The 17,640-nt window shown below is 42.3% G+C and overlaps 1 protein-coding gene across 4 annotated transcripts in view; it reads right to left on the bottom strand.

Annotated features, from left to right (window-relative positions):
- kazna (kazrin, periplakin interacting protein a) overlaps nucleotides 1-16,920 on the bottom strand; it is a 34,244-nt gene extending 17,324 nt beyond the window's left edge. For all 4 annotated transcript variants that reach the window (XR_014554348.1, XM_083674944.1, XM_083674946.1 and 1 more), the window contains exon 1: nucleotides 16,704-16,920. Coding sequence is in view for 3 of the 4 variants with exons in the window: in XM_083674944.1 (XP_083531070.1) it covers nucleotides 16,704-16,734 (31 nt within the window). In the remaining variant the exon portion in view is untranslated. The remainder of the gene's footprint in view (nucleotides 1-16,703) is intronic.
- Nucleotides 16,921-17,640: the final 720 nt, after the last annotated feature.

Genomic DNA, 17,640 nt, shown 5'->3' with positions numbered 1-17,640 from the left:
TGCAATCCATAAGATGTGCATTTGCAAATAGTTCCTCATGTTGAAATACTACAGTATTTCATTTGGTGTTTAGAGGAAAGGGTTTGAAGAGAGAGGGATGGATTTGGTATGGTATCTTGACTAGCTGTCAATATTGCCCCACACAACTGTCTATTGGTATTTTATTTAATAGCCCTGCCAACATGGCTTAAACAGACACAAGACATAGTAGAAAATACTAAATCAAACTTCAGTCTGATATGGTCAGTTAAGACCAAAATGCTGCTATATTTTCTTCACATGAAAAAAATAGTAATCTATTTTTGATTACATAGAGTAAATTATAGGAATGAGTCAAATCTTCTGCTCAATTTCATACTTCCTTGAGGCGCAGGAGATGCGGGAGAAAACAACTCTTTTCCATCTCACAGCTACCAAGTGCCAAGCATAAATCAGAGGCTACTCATATCCTAGCTCCAATATTGCGGTCAGAGACCAAAATCACTCAGCGGTGAATGAGGAAATCAGACAGAGAAACACAATTGCATCTGCCAAAATATTTAGAGAGAGAGACACAGGCAAATTCGGGAAGGTGTAAGGATAATACTTTGGCTTTGATAAACAGCAGAATAATAATTTTTCTGCGGAGCTGCAAGTTGAAAATGATTGTGTTGTGGTAGGCACTGCAGAGAGCTAACAATAATTGATATTCAACAATATACAATTGTTGGTATTCAATTAGTATGCAGTACTAGTTAGTATTCAGTTAGTATCTTCTCGCCATAGACACAAGCTTGCGTTGCCCTTACATGTTATGATTATGACTGAAATAATATACGTAAATGTCTGACTGCACATCCTCAAGAAAAAAGCAATTTAGCATTTTTCCCTTGAACAAAGTTGATCAATAATTACTGTACAATCTGTGTTATCTGATGGAACCAAGAGACCAAACTAAATTTAAACACTACACAAAAGTGACATCATCAACCATAACTGATATCCTTATCAAGCTCTGTAATACTAGGACACATATACTGTACACGTTGTTAATGTCTGCTGACTTAATACCTCTCTCTCCCTGCCACTCAAATGTCACACCGGCCCATGTGACCTCTCTCCTGTGGTGGGGTTGCGACCTTCCCTATAGCGTCTGTCTCCACTCAGCTCATTAGGGCCCAGCGGGCCCGGAGCTATCCCAGCATGTCTCTCAACAATCCACCACTGGCGTGTCAGCTACCTACCTGGGGCAACTAGCAAACTGAAACACTTATACTGAAGGTCTGAGTTTTGTCATTATAGATTAATCATAACAAACCTCTTAAACAGGCTAAACACTGTGTTTCTTCCTAATAGATGGAACATAGCAAACTGCAGCATTGGCCACCTACTGTAACACTCTGCATGATTTAGCTTGTGCTTGTCACTCATTAAGACTGAGCCTGTTTCCTCTGAAACTTAACTGCTTTAAGTTCAACATTTATGTTACCAGCTTTAATGCTAGTTATTATTCACCCTTTTTATTTGTGTTCACTGACTAAGTGTAAGTGCCTCTGGATAAGAGCGCCTGCTGAATAACTAAAATGTAATATAAAAAGGGGTTATTAGGAGAAATGGGGTCGAATGAAACCATTGGCGAGGAGAGTGTGTCATTACGCGGAGGTGTAGTTAATGGAGCCGGTAATAGAACCACATTTTCCAGAGGAACCGAAGCAGTAATGTACCTCATTGAAAGACCGGCCACGGCGGACCCCATTTGAGAAACAAGAAACCACAAGATACTCTTCAGAAGTGTTAAAATTCTATAATGGTCACGCACTCGATTCAATTACTTATTCATTAAGTTCGCCTCTATCGATCGTGCTTGAGCAGCACAATAAGGGTCCATAAATAAGGAACAAGGCTGCTGAGCAGAGAAAACAGGGTTTTATCTCCTCCACACACCCCACAAATCCTGACCAACAATTACAGGGGCTGAGGCGGCTGACGTTCACTTCCTGATGGGTGTGAGTGAGAGCAGCCTCATGGTCAGAAGCCTAGGGTCGTATTCAATCAAAACTGTTATCTGGGCGTTTCTGGGGTAAAACCATGCAACGATCGTCATGTGCTGAGGGAGTGGGTTTGAGTCGACTTTTATTGAGACAGTAGGAAAGGAGAGGAGGAAACAGACAAGAAGGATGACACAGTGTCATCCAAGGAGTGCTGGACCCGCACAAGAACCCAGGGCCTTAGAGAGACAGCATAAATATGCTTATTGTCGGCTGCATTACAGCTAAGCCACAACACAAGCACTGGTTTAAGTTATTTATTATCAAGTGTATCCAAATTCACAGTGCAACTAGATTGTTGTTTTATCTCACTGCACAGACTGGTTTGGATTGAATCAGACCCTTAACCTTTTGAGAAAATACACCAAAGCTGTTATTTTACATTGAACTCAGATAGTAGGTGGTCCTACTTTCTATTATAATTTGTGACCGGTTTCTACAAATGGAGAAATTAGGTATATTATAAACACATTCACACACAAGCCTCAGAGAAAGACCACCAGTGGGTACGAGAGTCAATTCTGACATATCTGTCAGGGAATATTGCTACATAGTAGTTAGGGGGAAAGTGCGTTGTGGAGAGTGGCACGAGGGCTGATATGATATTCCTCCTCTGGCTTTCCATTACCAAGCAAAGCGCTGGAACATTCCAGATAAGATAGTGAGTGAGAGGTGTGGAAGGAAGGAAGGAAGGAAGGAAGGAAGGAAGGAAGGAAGGCTCATGAGAATGGAAGACAGTGAGCCTTAAGAGTTCAATATTCAATACAGCTTTGTGACTAACTGCTATTTTATACTGATGATTGCACAGTGCAATTGGCATCTAGTAATAATCACGTTGTGCTCCTACTTACCCAGTTATTGAAGTCTCTGCTGTGATCACAGTGGACATGTTGTGAAAGACGTGTTTGAATGTCTTAGCATACGGTAAGCCTATTCTCTTATTTGAAGCAATATACTGTTAAATTCAGACAAATTAAACTATTCTGTAAAATACAGTACAAGAAAACAACTCCTGATGGAGGCCGAGAAATTGCAGCAGTATGCCTGTTTCAAAATCTCTAGACAGATTCCCAGTAACCAACAACCCCGGATGCGCTGTTTGCTCATTAATATTCAGTCACTCAGGCAGTACCACAGAAGTATGTGACACAAAAGAACAAGGGCGCCGTTGTTGCCGTGGATGCCTCGAGTGAAGAGCCGAGTTCTCCCCCCCCCCCCCCCCCCCCACCCACACACACTCAACCTTGAAAAGCTAATTATCGTCAACACAATCTCTCTAAATATGCTTTCTCTCATTGATTTCCAACTGATATTAGCATCATTCAAAACTGTTTATAATTCAAAGGAAGAATAATAAAACCATACTTCAAATGGACAGCAATATCTACAAAGCAGGTTTTTTACAGTCCTACAGTAACTACTATATGAGTCCACTGAATGGAGAGTTAGGGGATACCAGTGGGATAAAGTTGTGATGATAATGAAGATAAAGCAGTCTACTGTAGTGGTGTTGTGTGACGTTGTGGTGCACCGGTGCGATGTTGGACTACGTGTAAGGGAATAAGAGGAATCTATCAGGGCCGGACACACACACACACACACACACACACACACACACAGACACACACACACACACACACACACACACACACTCTCTCTCCGTACCTAAATCATGAAAAATAACTTGACCAGTGTCCTATGCCTATGCTCATCTCACTCTCACTCTCACTCTCTCTTTTTTCTCTGTCTCTGGCAGCGTCGCCCCGCTCGTTTTGCTATGACTTCATATCCCTGAGTCCAAGCTGAACGAGGGCACCTAAAATCTACTCACCACTCTAAACAACTGCTAGCCATGCCTTCATCACCACTTGTTCCCCACACATTTGTGTGGGGAACCAGCCACAAATGGGCTAACCTGTAGCATTCTCCAAACTAGGGCAAACAACCAGTCTGAAGTTAGCAAAAGTGTGACTAACATATCTGCCACCATGGAACTAGAATGGAACAATTACTGGAAGTGCTCGCAAGCCATGCCCACCATATGTTGATGTTGTGTTATTTTTCTTTGTCTCAATGACAGAGCAACATAGAAATACAGTATTGTTGATTGTGAGAAAATAGGCCTAGACCTACAAAACACATTAGACTACCAAATGCTTTGGGTTTTAAACTGTTAAAACCCAAAGTAACTCTTAGGTTCCAAAAGGACAACATTGAAGCTAATTAGCAATGATATTCGGCTGTTTGCTGCAAATTGACTCAATCTGCATAAAAATATGAAATATGTGAATTCATTAACTCCCCTCCACCCCTTCCACCACCACTCCTCTCCAATTCCCCAACTGAATCTGCCTCTGCTTATCATGATTTATCGAAACAGTAAATCAAATCCCCATTCATTTAAATTACTGTTTAAACGTGGTTATTTGCATAATGGCAGCCATGCATCAGTTGATATGCGTTGGGACCAGTGAATTATGGAGATGATGGGTGCTATAGACTGCTAGCTATCCCCAGTGTGTCTCTGAAGCACTGATGTAGGCGAGGTGGGCCTGCCTGTCACTCTACATCATGCAATAGTAGCTTGCATGTGTCAGTTTGGAGACTGAGGACAGTTACGGTTAACCAGACAGACACCAGCAGTAAAATACTTAAGCAATAATGCCTGAGAGGCTGTGATTTATTGTCAATATTGTCACGGGTAGGGGGAGTTGTTTGGCACGTTGCACAGCGGAGTGCCGGCAAACCCAAACCAAGTGAAGATATTGATGATAAATCACTCTATGCCGTTGTTGCTTTTATACAATGGTTACACAACAAATATGAAAATTGTGACAAGAAAACAATGCTTTAAGCATTTATTTTGTGATAGATTGTGGTGGTTTATGCCCTGCGCTGAGATAGTTCCCAAAACTACAAACGTTGTCAGGGGAATGTTATACGCAAACCGGGGACGTAGGAATATCATAAAAGGTGATTTAACCGCGACATTATCATTATTAGATAGATATCACGGCTTCAAACGCGTCTCTGACAATCACTTGTTTTCATCAACCTGTTGGATAACAAACCATCAGCTCTCTGGGAATTCAAAAACTGCTATCCCCTCCCAGGTGGAAAACAATGATAGGTTTAGTGGTGTGAAAAATACTTCACTTTAAAGCTCTCCTACATGTAATTGTTACGCATTTTCTCACGAACACCAAGCCTTTATCTCAATGTGTGTTAACAAGTTAATGTCATGTGAATATGAGCATTAACCTTTCTGGTCTCCTTTGAATGCTCTATCATCAGTTAACAACAAAATATCGAGGGAGGGAGTGACTCATTGTCTCAAAGACTCATTTCAATAAGTGGATCTCATTCCATTGCACCACTGAGAATTCCACTGCTCTCCATTCTCTGAGGCTGTTTCTGTGATTCACTGTCAATACAACGGCTTCCTCTACCGTTATCACTCTTCTACTACCTCTCTCTCATTGTCTCACATTCTCTATTACTCTCATTCCCTCTCTCCCTCCCTCTCCTTCCCTCTCCCTCTCTCTCCCTCTCTCTTCCTCTCTCTCCTCTTAGAACAGCAATGATTCTCAAACCTTACGTGTGTGTGTGTGTGTGTGTGTGTGTGTGTGTGTGTGTGTGTGTGTGTGTGTGTGTGTGTGTGTGTGTGTGTGTGTGTGTGTGTCTGAAAGGTCCAGCAATCTGTCTAAGTCCGGCGGCCACAAGGCAGCTGAAATTGGACTTGGCTGAAATGGGAATGGAGGTCCAAAATTGATAGAGAATGACAGCAACTGTCTAGAGGGGGGAAATATTTTAGATCAGTTCTCCCTCTTCAGGCTGAGTGGGGGTGGGAGGTGGGGGGTGAGATGGGGTTCAAATCTGCCTTGTTATAGGAGACAAAATCAATTAATGTGCTCGATATCCCCATAGACTTTCATTCAGCTGAACAGGGATAAATAGGGGGGGATACTTTGTTCTGCTGTGGCGGTTTTGACTGCTACTGTAGCAGTCCTACTTAGTCGCTAATACCTTCTTTCTATTGACAGAAGAAAAGCAAGTCAACATAAACCAACAGGCCACCATCTTCCAGTGCCAAGAGATCAATTCCATTAAAAACAAATTAGTGTCTCCTTAAAGAATGTGACATTGAATAACAGGAAAAGATGCAGTCAGTCAGTGTTTATGGAGGGACAAGCTAGCAGCAGCACTCCCAAACATTCCACAGAGCTTTGAAAGGCTATCTAAAGCCTTATCCAAGGGCTCAATGCAAAAAAAGCATTGAATGAATGGTGAGAGGACAATGGAACTGCCCAAATCAGGAATGTATTGAATAAAAAAAAGGCAATGAAAGAATAGACTGGGTCAGGAATGCGAGCTGCAAGTAAATTCTTGAGGGGAGGTAACAGGCTATTTCCTCCTATTTGTTTTGGACTTGGCAGCGGAGCTGTGGAAGTGCTTGAATGCCAAACTGAAACAGATGGGCTCGCTAAAATCATGAAGAGATAGGCCTGGTCTCTCTGGGTAAAGCTTTACCCGTCAAAACAATCACTTTGTATATTCAGAACAAACATATTCTGTCCTATTGATTCCTAAGAAGAGATCATAACAGCTCATAATTATTTACCATTATCATTATGTCATGACAAGATTCAATTCAATAGATGGTTAAAACAAAGTTGCTCTCTCCCTCAGCAGTGTTTTGCCCCAGAGGCCCCCCAGACAACATTGCAGTCTGAGCCATGGACTCCCTCATGAGCTCTATCCCTGTTACTCATCACTGATGATGCTTCAGCAACCAAAATGCCTGAAGACTTGAACAACACTCCTGCACTGTGGCGGGTACATCAATTAAACCTAGTCAGCCATGACAGGCTCTATCTCCGGCCTAATGCCAAACCAATCCTTCGCTTCCTATCCCTCGGCCCTTTTTAGGTTCTGCAGATTGGAAATACTTGGAATAGCGTAAGCACTACGGCAGGAACTCAATTCAGCTTGCTAGAGGGCATGGTGGAGAACTTCATCGCTGTTACCTATCCAATTCTCTAAGATCCATGAAGAGTAGGCAAGAGACTGGGGATAAGGGCAGAGATTGATTTGGAATTAGGCCTCTGTCTCCTGGTTATGCCTATGTGCCAGTACATACTGTAGGCCTAACACGCTACAGCACTCCCAACAATTTGTTCATATCACCCTCTTCTCAAGCACCTAAGAGAAGCCTATGATTGAATCACCACATGGATTTTTCTCATCTCTATCCGGAGAGCATTAAAAGCTCTGCACTCAAGAAATGTTATTTAGATAGGAGATTGAAACAAATTCCCTGTTCAAACACTGTGGTTTTTACATATGCAGAAAGCAATGGCTCCCGACTAGGGTGATGAATTCTCCCTGCCCTAAACCAACCAGAAACGTTTGCAATTTCCAAAAGTAAGCCTGCACAGGTATAACACACCAAGCCTGGTTAGCTCAGCTACTTGTGGAGACATTAGACACAGTCTTGCTCTATTGTTTTGCTCGAAATGGCCTGCCTCCACTCCAATCACCCAAGGCCGTATAACTCAGTAGAGATATTCTCAATGCACAATGAGGTAAATAGACCTTATCAAGGTGGAATGTGATCGTGAATATTAGGGCAGGAGAAAGACCCATTTTTTCTTCACTAAATATGATGTCCCAATATGGCTAAACACACACACACACACACACACACACACACACACACACACACACACACACACACACACATCTGATGGGGTATTGATTAGCGTCTGCCCTTTGCAGGTGAGCTGTAAGCTGTAGCCCATGGCTGACCCATTAGTCCTGGAGGAATAGATGAGGATAGTGTGTCTACTTTTGTTTAGACTCATGGAAATGTCACCAACCTGTTGTGGGGAAACCCAGAATGAGTTAGGATCTGTAGTTAAAACAGTATTTGTTTGATGCTGTTCAATGACAGATTTACTCTAATGTCACAATATAATGTGTGAGTTGTATAATATCTATAACACATATGTCTTATAGTGATGGTCATGTGTATGACCTCACTCGTTCCCTGGAATTTAAATGAGGCATTGAAAAAGCAGTTTTAACTACAGTAATAAAGACCTTGTACTTGTCATTCAATCCAAAGAGCTTTGGGATGGATAGATGAAAATCTACAGTATTACAGAGCAGTAAGGTATGACATATGCACTCACATACAGAACATGCTGTACACAAACACTTACAGTGGTACTTAAATCATGAAAAAGACCTTGACCAGTGTCTAATGCCTATGCACATCTCACTCTCTCTCTCCTTTTAGTCACAAAACCAAGCCTCTCTCTTGTCCTCCTGTCCTCGGCTACCCTCTCCCTCTCTCTCTCTGTCTGTGTCTCTCTCTCTCTCACACACACACACACACGCATACGCACACGCACACGCACACGCACACGCATGTCACCAACTCATATCTATGGAACATTGATACTGAATCCATCAGTGGCTGTGGATCACAGCCGTAGCTGAGCACTGACTACTGATGAATACAATGTGCTGTGTCTGGAGTGCTTCTCTGTGGATTAGCCAGTCAATTCACATAAGCAGAACAATCTGCCAGCGCCGCCTGAGAAGATGACAGGGCCGGGCCTGATGAAAATGAAAAATGCAAGGGAGGCGAAGATGGGGCCTTGGGGCACTCCATTACAGAAATCACACTCTAATATTCTTTATTGATGGAGACAGTGATGAGGGAGATTCAGGACTCATCCATAACAGAGAGAAGGTTAAGGAGTCTTGCTCGCATCAACACTCATTGATGAGCTGGACTATGGAGAGGCCAACTCTCAGTCCCCCATTCTTCTTAAATTCTTACAACCCGAGCAACATGTATTCATTAAATATAGAGATTTAATGATTATGAGGATGCTCATGACATACAGCAAAGCTATAAAGTTTTAATTCGTGCCGCTAACTTGTGATAAGAAAATACCTGAGAAATTGACCAGGAATCACAACGTCATTCATGCTTGGGTGGCTGCAATATACTCCATGTAGCCTGTACAGAAAGTGTGCAGGCAAGAATCAATGCCCCTTCAAGCCCAAGTCTATCTAGAAATCTAGTCTTATATGAAGGAATGTGACATCCCCACATTGGCGAGTTGATTTCATGCCTGAGGTCCACAGGGGCAATGAGGGCTGCACTTCTATGGGAGTGGAGATGGAGAAGTAGAGCGTGACGGTGACTGAAGAACAAGAGGGGCTGCTATCCCAACCACATGCCTACCAAATCTGTTCCCATCACTTTAAAGCCCAATCTTGTCTCTTGATCATATCAGCTTGCCTGACCATAACCAACATTTCACAGTGCTGTATGTATGCATCCATTGCTCCTCTGGTGCTGAGTAAAAAAAGTCAAATCTGGTACGGAATGGCTACCTGCACACTGATTCATCCCCCCAAAAAGTGCTCTTTACTTCACTAAAGTGAGCATGTCTGAGAATATTTCTAACCGTTGCCCAGTCTTGATGCGGGTTTCCCTTTCTGCATGACATAAACAGCTCAACATCTTACTCTCTTGGCCCACACTGTATTGACTGTAATCCGTCTCCACATTCCAAAACAAAATATTTATTTTACAGCCGACTCCCATTTATGACATACGTGAAACAAAATCAGAGATTACAGTCATTCTGAGACTACAGATGGAAAGATACATGGGATCTGCTTGTCATTGTGGTATGTATAGCATGATACTAGCCTAGTGCTCTTCAGGTCAGGATAGATTGATGGATGGATAGGTAGAGGGATGAAGAGAGGGAAGGAGAGAGAGATGGAGAGAGTGACCATGCAGTGCTCAAAACAAAGCCATTAAAAGCTGACCAGATGGAGTTGGGGAAGCATGGGGACTGTAAGAGGGAGCCAATAAGTCCTCCCTATTGCATGTAATTGGAAATCGGGCAGGAAGCTGCCAGCTATCCTCCTCAATGATATCTTCATTAGGCATCCTCCATTTGTCATCCTGCATACCTCACCGCTACAGCGAATTAGCGAGCAGTCAGGTGGCAAATAGATACCACTATAAATACCCACTATCCCCATGCCAAAAACTATTGAAGAAATATACAATCCTCGTGGTACCCCGTCCTACGGACGGTAAACCCCTGTCTCCTATTATAGGTTTGTATTTCCTAAACCCCCGTCTCCTATTATAGGTTTGCATAGCAAGTTTACAGTATTACCCGTGGTCTTCCCACAAAGTGGGAAAGCAGATACTGGCAAGGCATAACCCTCAAAAGTCACGCAAGAATAGCTTACAAGAAGTTATGTTTAGAAAAGAAGCCCTGGCTATGAGGGATTTTCCCTCCTGTCCCGTCTCGCTCTCCAAGTTAGGGGTTGGCCATGTTGTAGTATTTATTTGATTGATTTGCAGCCCAGGGATAGTATTATTTTAATGCAATCAATCATATTTATTTTTGTAAATCGAAGTATGAGCTCCTAAATATCCCCCTCCATCCCCTCCTCCAGTCTTGGACCTGCAAGTCAAAATATGACACAAGTACGTTGGCTCTTTGGACAAAAAAAAACATATAATAGATAAATAAACTACATTAGTGCTTCTTGGAGTCATGTGGATTTATGAATTTACCTTGCTTTATTTTATAACATCATTTGAAAGCAGCCTACAGATTAGGGTTGGGAGTCGGAACAGAAGAGAGAAATACGCAGTCTAAATTGTCATCATGATCATCATGACATTTCCCATTGACGTGACATTGTTTCAGTATGAAAAAAACTAAATGTTTTATACAGATGCATATATGCAGTACATTTGTAAACGGCCTACAGTGATATTAGCAAAATGTGCTATTATGTCACAATAGCTTTTAAGCCCCTTTGCTCGGTGTTACCGACCACCGAAAATCACAAAAAATAGCAATATAAACAAAAATGGCCAATGTAGCCTAATCGCTGCTCACAGGCAGCCCTTGAGCTTGACACCACGACAATTGACCCAAAGGTGCGGTCTGAAAATGGTTGTACTCTCCTCTTGCTTAGAGCATTATATAATAGACTTGCTAATTTTCTTAATTACTCATCCGTTTACTGCTGTATTTACAATTGATGTAAAACAGGATGTGCTAATGATCGTAATTTTCAGCCCTGGTGAGTGTGGAGATAAAGTTACTGTTGGTGTTCCAAACCTGGACAGATTATTCCAGACAGTGCTTGGAATGATAATGGGTTGGACTGAGTCAGGACATAATTTCTGCAGTATACCGTATGTGTAAGGCAATTAGTTGCAGTAGAATTTCCATTTGAAGATTCAAATTATGTTCTTCTGCAAGATAATTTTCTATGAAAATAAGATGGAAATATATTTTGAGACATACAAATGCCAAAAGTGCCTCCAAAGGTCTGTAGTACAGTTAATTATTTGCTCTGTTTTGCCTGTCTTCATTGGGTCTTGTTGCTAGGTGCGTTGCTAGAGAATGACAAATTATTTTCATATTGTACTGCAACTCTTGAGGGGTAGGAATGAAAGAGGACAAGACTACCAGTCTCAATATAGCGGAAGGTAGAAGTATCCTCTAAGCACAGGTCCTGATCCAGACTGGTTATTGTGTAGTGGTTACAATTAGGATTGAAATAGGAAAATCTGAAAATCTTTGTGGCATAGATTCAACAAGGTGCTGGAAACATTCCTCAGAGATTTTGGTCCATATTGACATGATAGCATCACGCAGTTGCTGCAGATTTGTCGGCTACACAACCTTGATGCAAATCTCCCGTTCCACCACATCCCAAAGGTGCTCTATTGGATTGACAACTGGTGACTGTGGAGGCCATTGGAGTACAGTGAACTCATTGTCATGTTCAAGAAACCAGTTTGAGATGATGTGAGCTTTGTGATATGGCGCATTATCCTGCTGCAAGTAGCCATCAGAAGATGGGTACACTGTGGTCATGAAGGGATGGACATGGTCAGCAACAATACTCAGGTAGGCTGTGACATTTAAACAATGCTCAATTGGCACTAAGGGACCCAAAGTGTGCCAAGAAAATATCCCCCACACCATTACACCACCACCAACAACCTTTGAGTTACTGTTGCCTTTCTATCATCTCGAACCAGCCTAGCCATAAAGTCACTTAAATCACCTTTGTTCCCCATTCTGATGTTCGGTTTGAACTTCAGCAGGTCGTCTTGACCATGTCTACATGCCTAAATGCATTGAGTTGCTGCCATGTGATGATATGATGGCTGATTAGATATTTGCGTTAACAAGCAGTTGAACAGGTGTACCTAATAAAGTGGCTGGTGAGTGTATGTGTGTGTGTGTGTGTGTGTGTGTGTGTGTGTGTGTGTGTGTGTGTGTGTGTGTGTGTGTGTGTGTGTGTGTGTGTGTGTGTGTGTGTGTGTGTGTGTGTGTGTGTGTGTGTGTATGTATACTGTTGAAACACAACCTTTGTCCTGGTGCCAAAGGCTAACAGAGTTAGTTATTTATAGGCTGGGCCAAACGTGAGGGCAAACACCATGTCACCTTTGATATTTCATCATAGGGCTCTGCTTGAGTTTTCACACAGAGAAGCAGTCTTTACCAGAGGGACACACATGACAGACCTATCCACTAGTTTCACACACACACACACACACACACACACACACACACACACACACACACACACACACACACACACACACACACACACACACACACACACACACATTAAGGAAGCTCTGCCACCGATTCGCCATACTGTGAAACAAAAATGAATGAATGAATGAAGTAGCTAGGTATGTCTAGTCGAAGGTATGTCTTTGAAAAGTCCAGCACAGAAAATACTGATCTTCTATCTCTGGCAGATTATTGCTGAGCTTTGGCAAAAGGAATCGCAATAGCTACTTGAAATATGAAATTAGTAGCTAATAGCTGTAGTGCTGCTTCTGTTCCCAAAACATCAGTTGCTAAGATGCAATGTTTGCAAATGTTGCATAAGCCTGGCAGTGTGAAAGTGTCACTGTCAATTTTTAGAGTTACCTTTTTAGAGAGGCACATTCCAGGGTACAAAACCATGTGTCCTAATGTGTGTTTTGTCAACTGAAGAAATGTTGACGGAAAAAAGCAGCAGGTACAGTATGCTAAATGTTAACGGGATGGATGTTAAAGCCAGAAATGGTGTCCCAGTGTTCTCTAGTGTACTGTAGGTATAATAAAGATGTGTCAAATGAGTCAGCTGTGTCCAAGTATTTCATATACAATGTAAAAAATGGTACAATAAAATCTAATGAGAGAGGTTTCAAAACTAGAGTACTGGGGTGAGTTTCCCCGATAACGATGGATCTTTGAGTTTCACAAACCACTTCATGAAGGACTTAACTAACATGCAATGTAGTTTGGCGAGTGTTTCCCAAACCACCTCGTAACACACAATATTTATCAATCAATGCATAATCGATAGGCCAGATGAACTACTCTCAGATCAGAATCAGAATCAGAATCAGAATCAGAATCAGAATTCTTTTATTTGGCCAAGTATATTTGCACATACAGGAAATTGACTTGGTGAGGTTGGTGGATGGGACATAAGCTTTAGCTTAAGATCAGCTTTCTTCACTCAAATTCCTGCATAAGGTTAAGGTTAATAAAGAAGACTGACACTGGACCTGTTCTTATAATGAACGTTTGCCCATGTCAATATTAAGGTGTGCACCTTGACAGGCACGCGCCTTACAATCTAAAATGTCTATGCATGTGTTAGTTTCGAAAATGGAAAGAAATGTTAACACAGAGTGGGCTATCACAATCATGTTAATTAAGAAATGCCTTTGTTACAGCTCACAATTCAAAATGTAGCGATACACAAAATGCTTTATTCCAAATGTAGACTTTATGGTGAGCTGTAAAAAGAAGCTGTATCTTCTTTCTCAATAATATGCCCCACAATAAATCAATATTCGACGACATCCATGTTTATGTAAAAACATTTAAGAACAGTTTTTGTTTTGCTTGCTAAGACCTGCTTTCTGGAATCTGCCAGATTTAAACTTGTTAGTTGAATGTTCGTGGTGTATTGTTAATGTGTAAAGTGAAGCGGGAGGGCAAGTTTCACCTAACAGCGCTCTTTGGCTGGTCCACAAGTGGTCTGCAGCTCTCGTGAATTCCCGAAAGAACTGAAGTACTACGTGAGGTACGAAGGGTTTTGTTAAACCCCCTTGAACTGCTGAAGGCTCGTAAGAGTGACTTCAAGAAGCACTTAATGCTATTAACGCTAGCTTTCAGGGAAACTCACCCCTACACGGTAACAAAAATGTCTGATACTTGAATTATTTTTCAGTGAAACATTTGTCAACAAAATCAATTGCAGCTACCTTTTCTGCCTTTACCCCTGGCCTTGACTGATATTGAAACAACAGCATGGCCCATTTGCCCAAGTTTAAACTGAGGCTGTGTGTCTATGTGTGAGAGAGAGACTGTTCTCTGTTGCCCACACATTACCGGACAATCACACATGAGGGCTGCTGCATTTACCCAGCACACTGACAGCGGTAATTAAACTGACAGGATCAGCCACTCTCATAATTAGACATAGTCACACTGGACCCAGCCAGCATGCTGCGACACACAGACACACAGACACACACACACAGACACACACACACACAGACACACACACACACACACACACACACACACACACACACACACACACACACAGCACCTAATCCTCTTGACTGGCAGGCTGGTGGGAGTAGCCTGGGGAGAGGGAGGGAGGGTGGTGGGAGTAGCCTGGGGAGAAGGAGGGAGGGTGATCAGTGAAACCAGACACCATATCCCCCGCCCAGGTCCTGTCTCGTGGTAGAGGTCAAAGGTCACAATAGGGTTATAATAAGGTTGGGATACTGACACAGGCACTCATAGTCCCCACCCACCTGTGGCTTCCCCCTCTTCTCTAAACCACATATTCTCCAAGATACTGACAGGCCTGACAGGTGTTAGATTGAGTTAGGGAGTGTGCCCCAGCACCTACCACTAAATTGGACTCCATTCAATATATTTGTAGTGAGCAATACAGTATCTACTGTATATATCTGACTTTAATCCAATTGATATGGCCGACGCCAAGAAACAGTAGGCTACTGCACAATGACACCTTTACCAACACAGAGGAGTGGACCATCGTAGGTGTGATCCCCTAAGCCAGGGTGACACTTGAACTGTCACCTTCCCATATTGGTTGTGATATCTGAGATCTCTTTTAACTGGTGCTGTGAACTCATAATTCAAACTAATGGCAGTTAAAAAACCTTGTAATCACGACTGGGGGTGTGAAACTTGAATTTCAGGAACAGTGTAATGTAAAATTGGGAATTTGGCCAATGCTTTTCAGTGATTTCAACTCACTGATATAGAATAATTTATATCTTAATAACATCAATGGGCCAAGGTCAACAGTGAAATTGTACTGTAGAAAAATACCAGATTATCTTTTCTTTTCAACCACAAACCATTCTGTAAAAGCAATCATTTTAGTGAGGGTCTATTCAATTCCTCGTTAGATGGAGGAGTAAAAGGGGCAACTCATCATCAAACTCATCTGATAAATCTATCTGATTAATCTTTGTTTCCTGTTCTGGTTTGGATAGTTGGAGCACTATGAAATTCTCAAACAGGAAATATGAGATGCTATTTGAGAAATGCAAGCATGAAAGGGGAGTAATTGAGCACAATTGCTAATACAGTATGTAGCCACACCTTTGATAGAAGCTAGGCTAGGAGGTCATGAATGTCCCATGGATGTTTGTTTGTTTTGCTATGCTCTAATGGTGTCACAGCCACACCCTGTGGGATTTACTCAGAATTCTGCCACTTAAACCAAGAAACAAGGTTACTATAACACTTCAAACATTCTAATGACAGCGGGTAGGTCCCCAAACAATTGTTGCTCCTTGACAGCCATGTTTAAAATGAGAATACAGTACAACAAAACAAAAACAATACTGTTTTTTTTAATGATTCAGTCAGACAAAGCCACAAACAAAAACACACATAACTGTACAAATAGCCAACACTCAGTCACCTATTCATTAACCCATGACAACATCCTTTAGAAACACATACAAAACACCTGTCAACAAGAGACGCTTACTCTAAACAACTCAAGACAATTACTGACAATTCAGTAAAGAAAACAAATAGTCCAAACTCTTGAATTCAGTCATTCGAAAAACAATGCTAATTTTGATTTGGTAAAAAGTAGTTTTCATCCTGACACAACCATGCTGTAGAGTTGACATACAGTAGGGTCCATACTGGTTCACTCCCATGTTCAAACAATAACAACCAAGCAACTGAGATCAGGGCAGGTTCATGTCTGAACAGTTTAAAAGAGCGACAGGTGACTCGATTACCTGACATGACACCTGACACTGCAACCCACACATGAACACACTATTCCCCACGTACAGTATTTAAAAGACACAAACACCCAAAACAGTCCTTCAAGAACCAGTCTCACAGGTCTACAACACTCTGCAGTCCCTTAATCAAAACACCAGGCCTCAGCAAAAGCCAGCAGTCAAAGCCTCTATTACTGTGTGTGGTGTCACTTCAAACCTTTGGACAGAGCACATTTACTACATACCACTCTCTGGTAGTCAGGGAGAGTCCTGAGACACAGACACAATCATTCACTCACCAGGTTTCCCCTCCTCCCTGTCCGACTTCATCCCCTCCTCGCGGGAGTGTTTTCCAGAGGCTTCCACTGTCAGGAATGGGGTGGGAACTCACAGACAGACAGATAGATAGATGGGAATTTGAACAATAATGCTCCTCACTCTTCAGAAAACACTCCTCTTCCTCTGCACTCAGTCCTGCTTGTATCCAGGAAATACAACAAGTGGTTGCCTCTTCTCTCTCTCTCTCTCTCTCTCTCTCTCTCTTTCTCTGTGTACCTGTTCTGGGAGACTCCCACAGGTTTAGAAATACATATTCCACTCCTCCCCTCCCCCTCTGCTCCAACGGTTCACTGGAGGGAGGAGCTCACTTGGCTGTCACCATTTTCCCACATTACTCAAACGTACACACACACACTCAAGCACGCACGCACGCACACAGGCCTACCCGCATGCACGCATGTGCAAACACACACACACACACACACACACACACACACACACACACACACACACACACACACACACACACACACACACACACAGACTAACGCACAGACTCAGGGAGGAGCTACAGCAAGGTGTGGGCCTGTGTGAATGTATGTGTCCTCTCACATCGTGCAATGTAGCTCACTTACCACAGAGACAGGTCTGCCAGCTGTTAGCCTCTCAGTAACAAGACACTGTAGTGTAGTACTCTCTCAACAACACCCTAATGCTTCTCTAACACCTGAATACTGAGAACACTGAGAAACACTGAGAAACACTGAGAAACACTGCTAAATACACTGCTCGACACCTTGCTCCTATATTTAAACACAGTAGCCTAAGCAATTGCGAGCTGTGGTGTTATGGTGAGAAATGGGACTCAATATGAAAACACCTTGAATAAGAGAAAGTTTGATATGCTCAAACTGCTACTGCAGTGGAGCATTTACTATCATTTCAATCTTTATACAA

This window comes from Argentina silus (assembly GCF_951799395.1).
Source record: "Argentina silus genome assembly, chromosome: 8".
In the NCBI taxonomy this organism is placed as follows: domain Eukaryota; kingdom Metazoa; phylum Chordata; class Actinopteri; order Argentiniformes; family Argentinidae; genus Argentina; species Argentina silus.
Note: the sequence above shows the minus strand (reverse complement) of the source record. Positions and strands in the feature narration are given on the sequence as shown.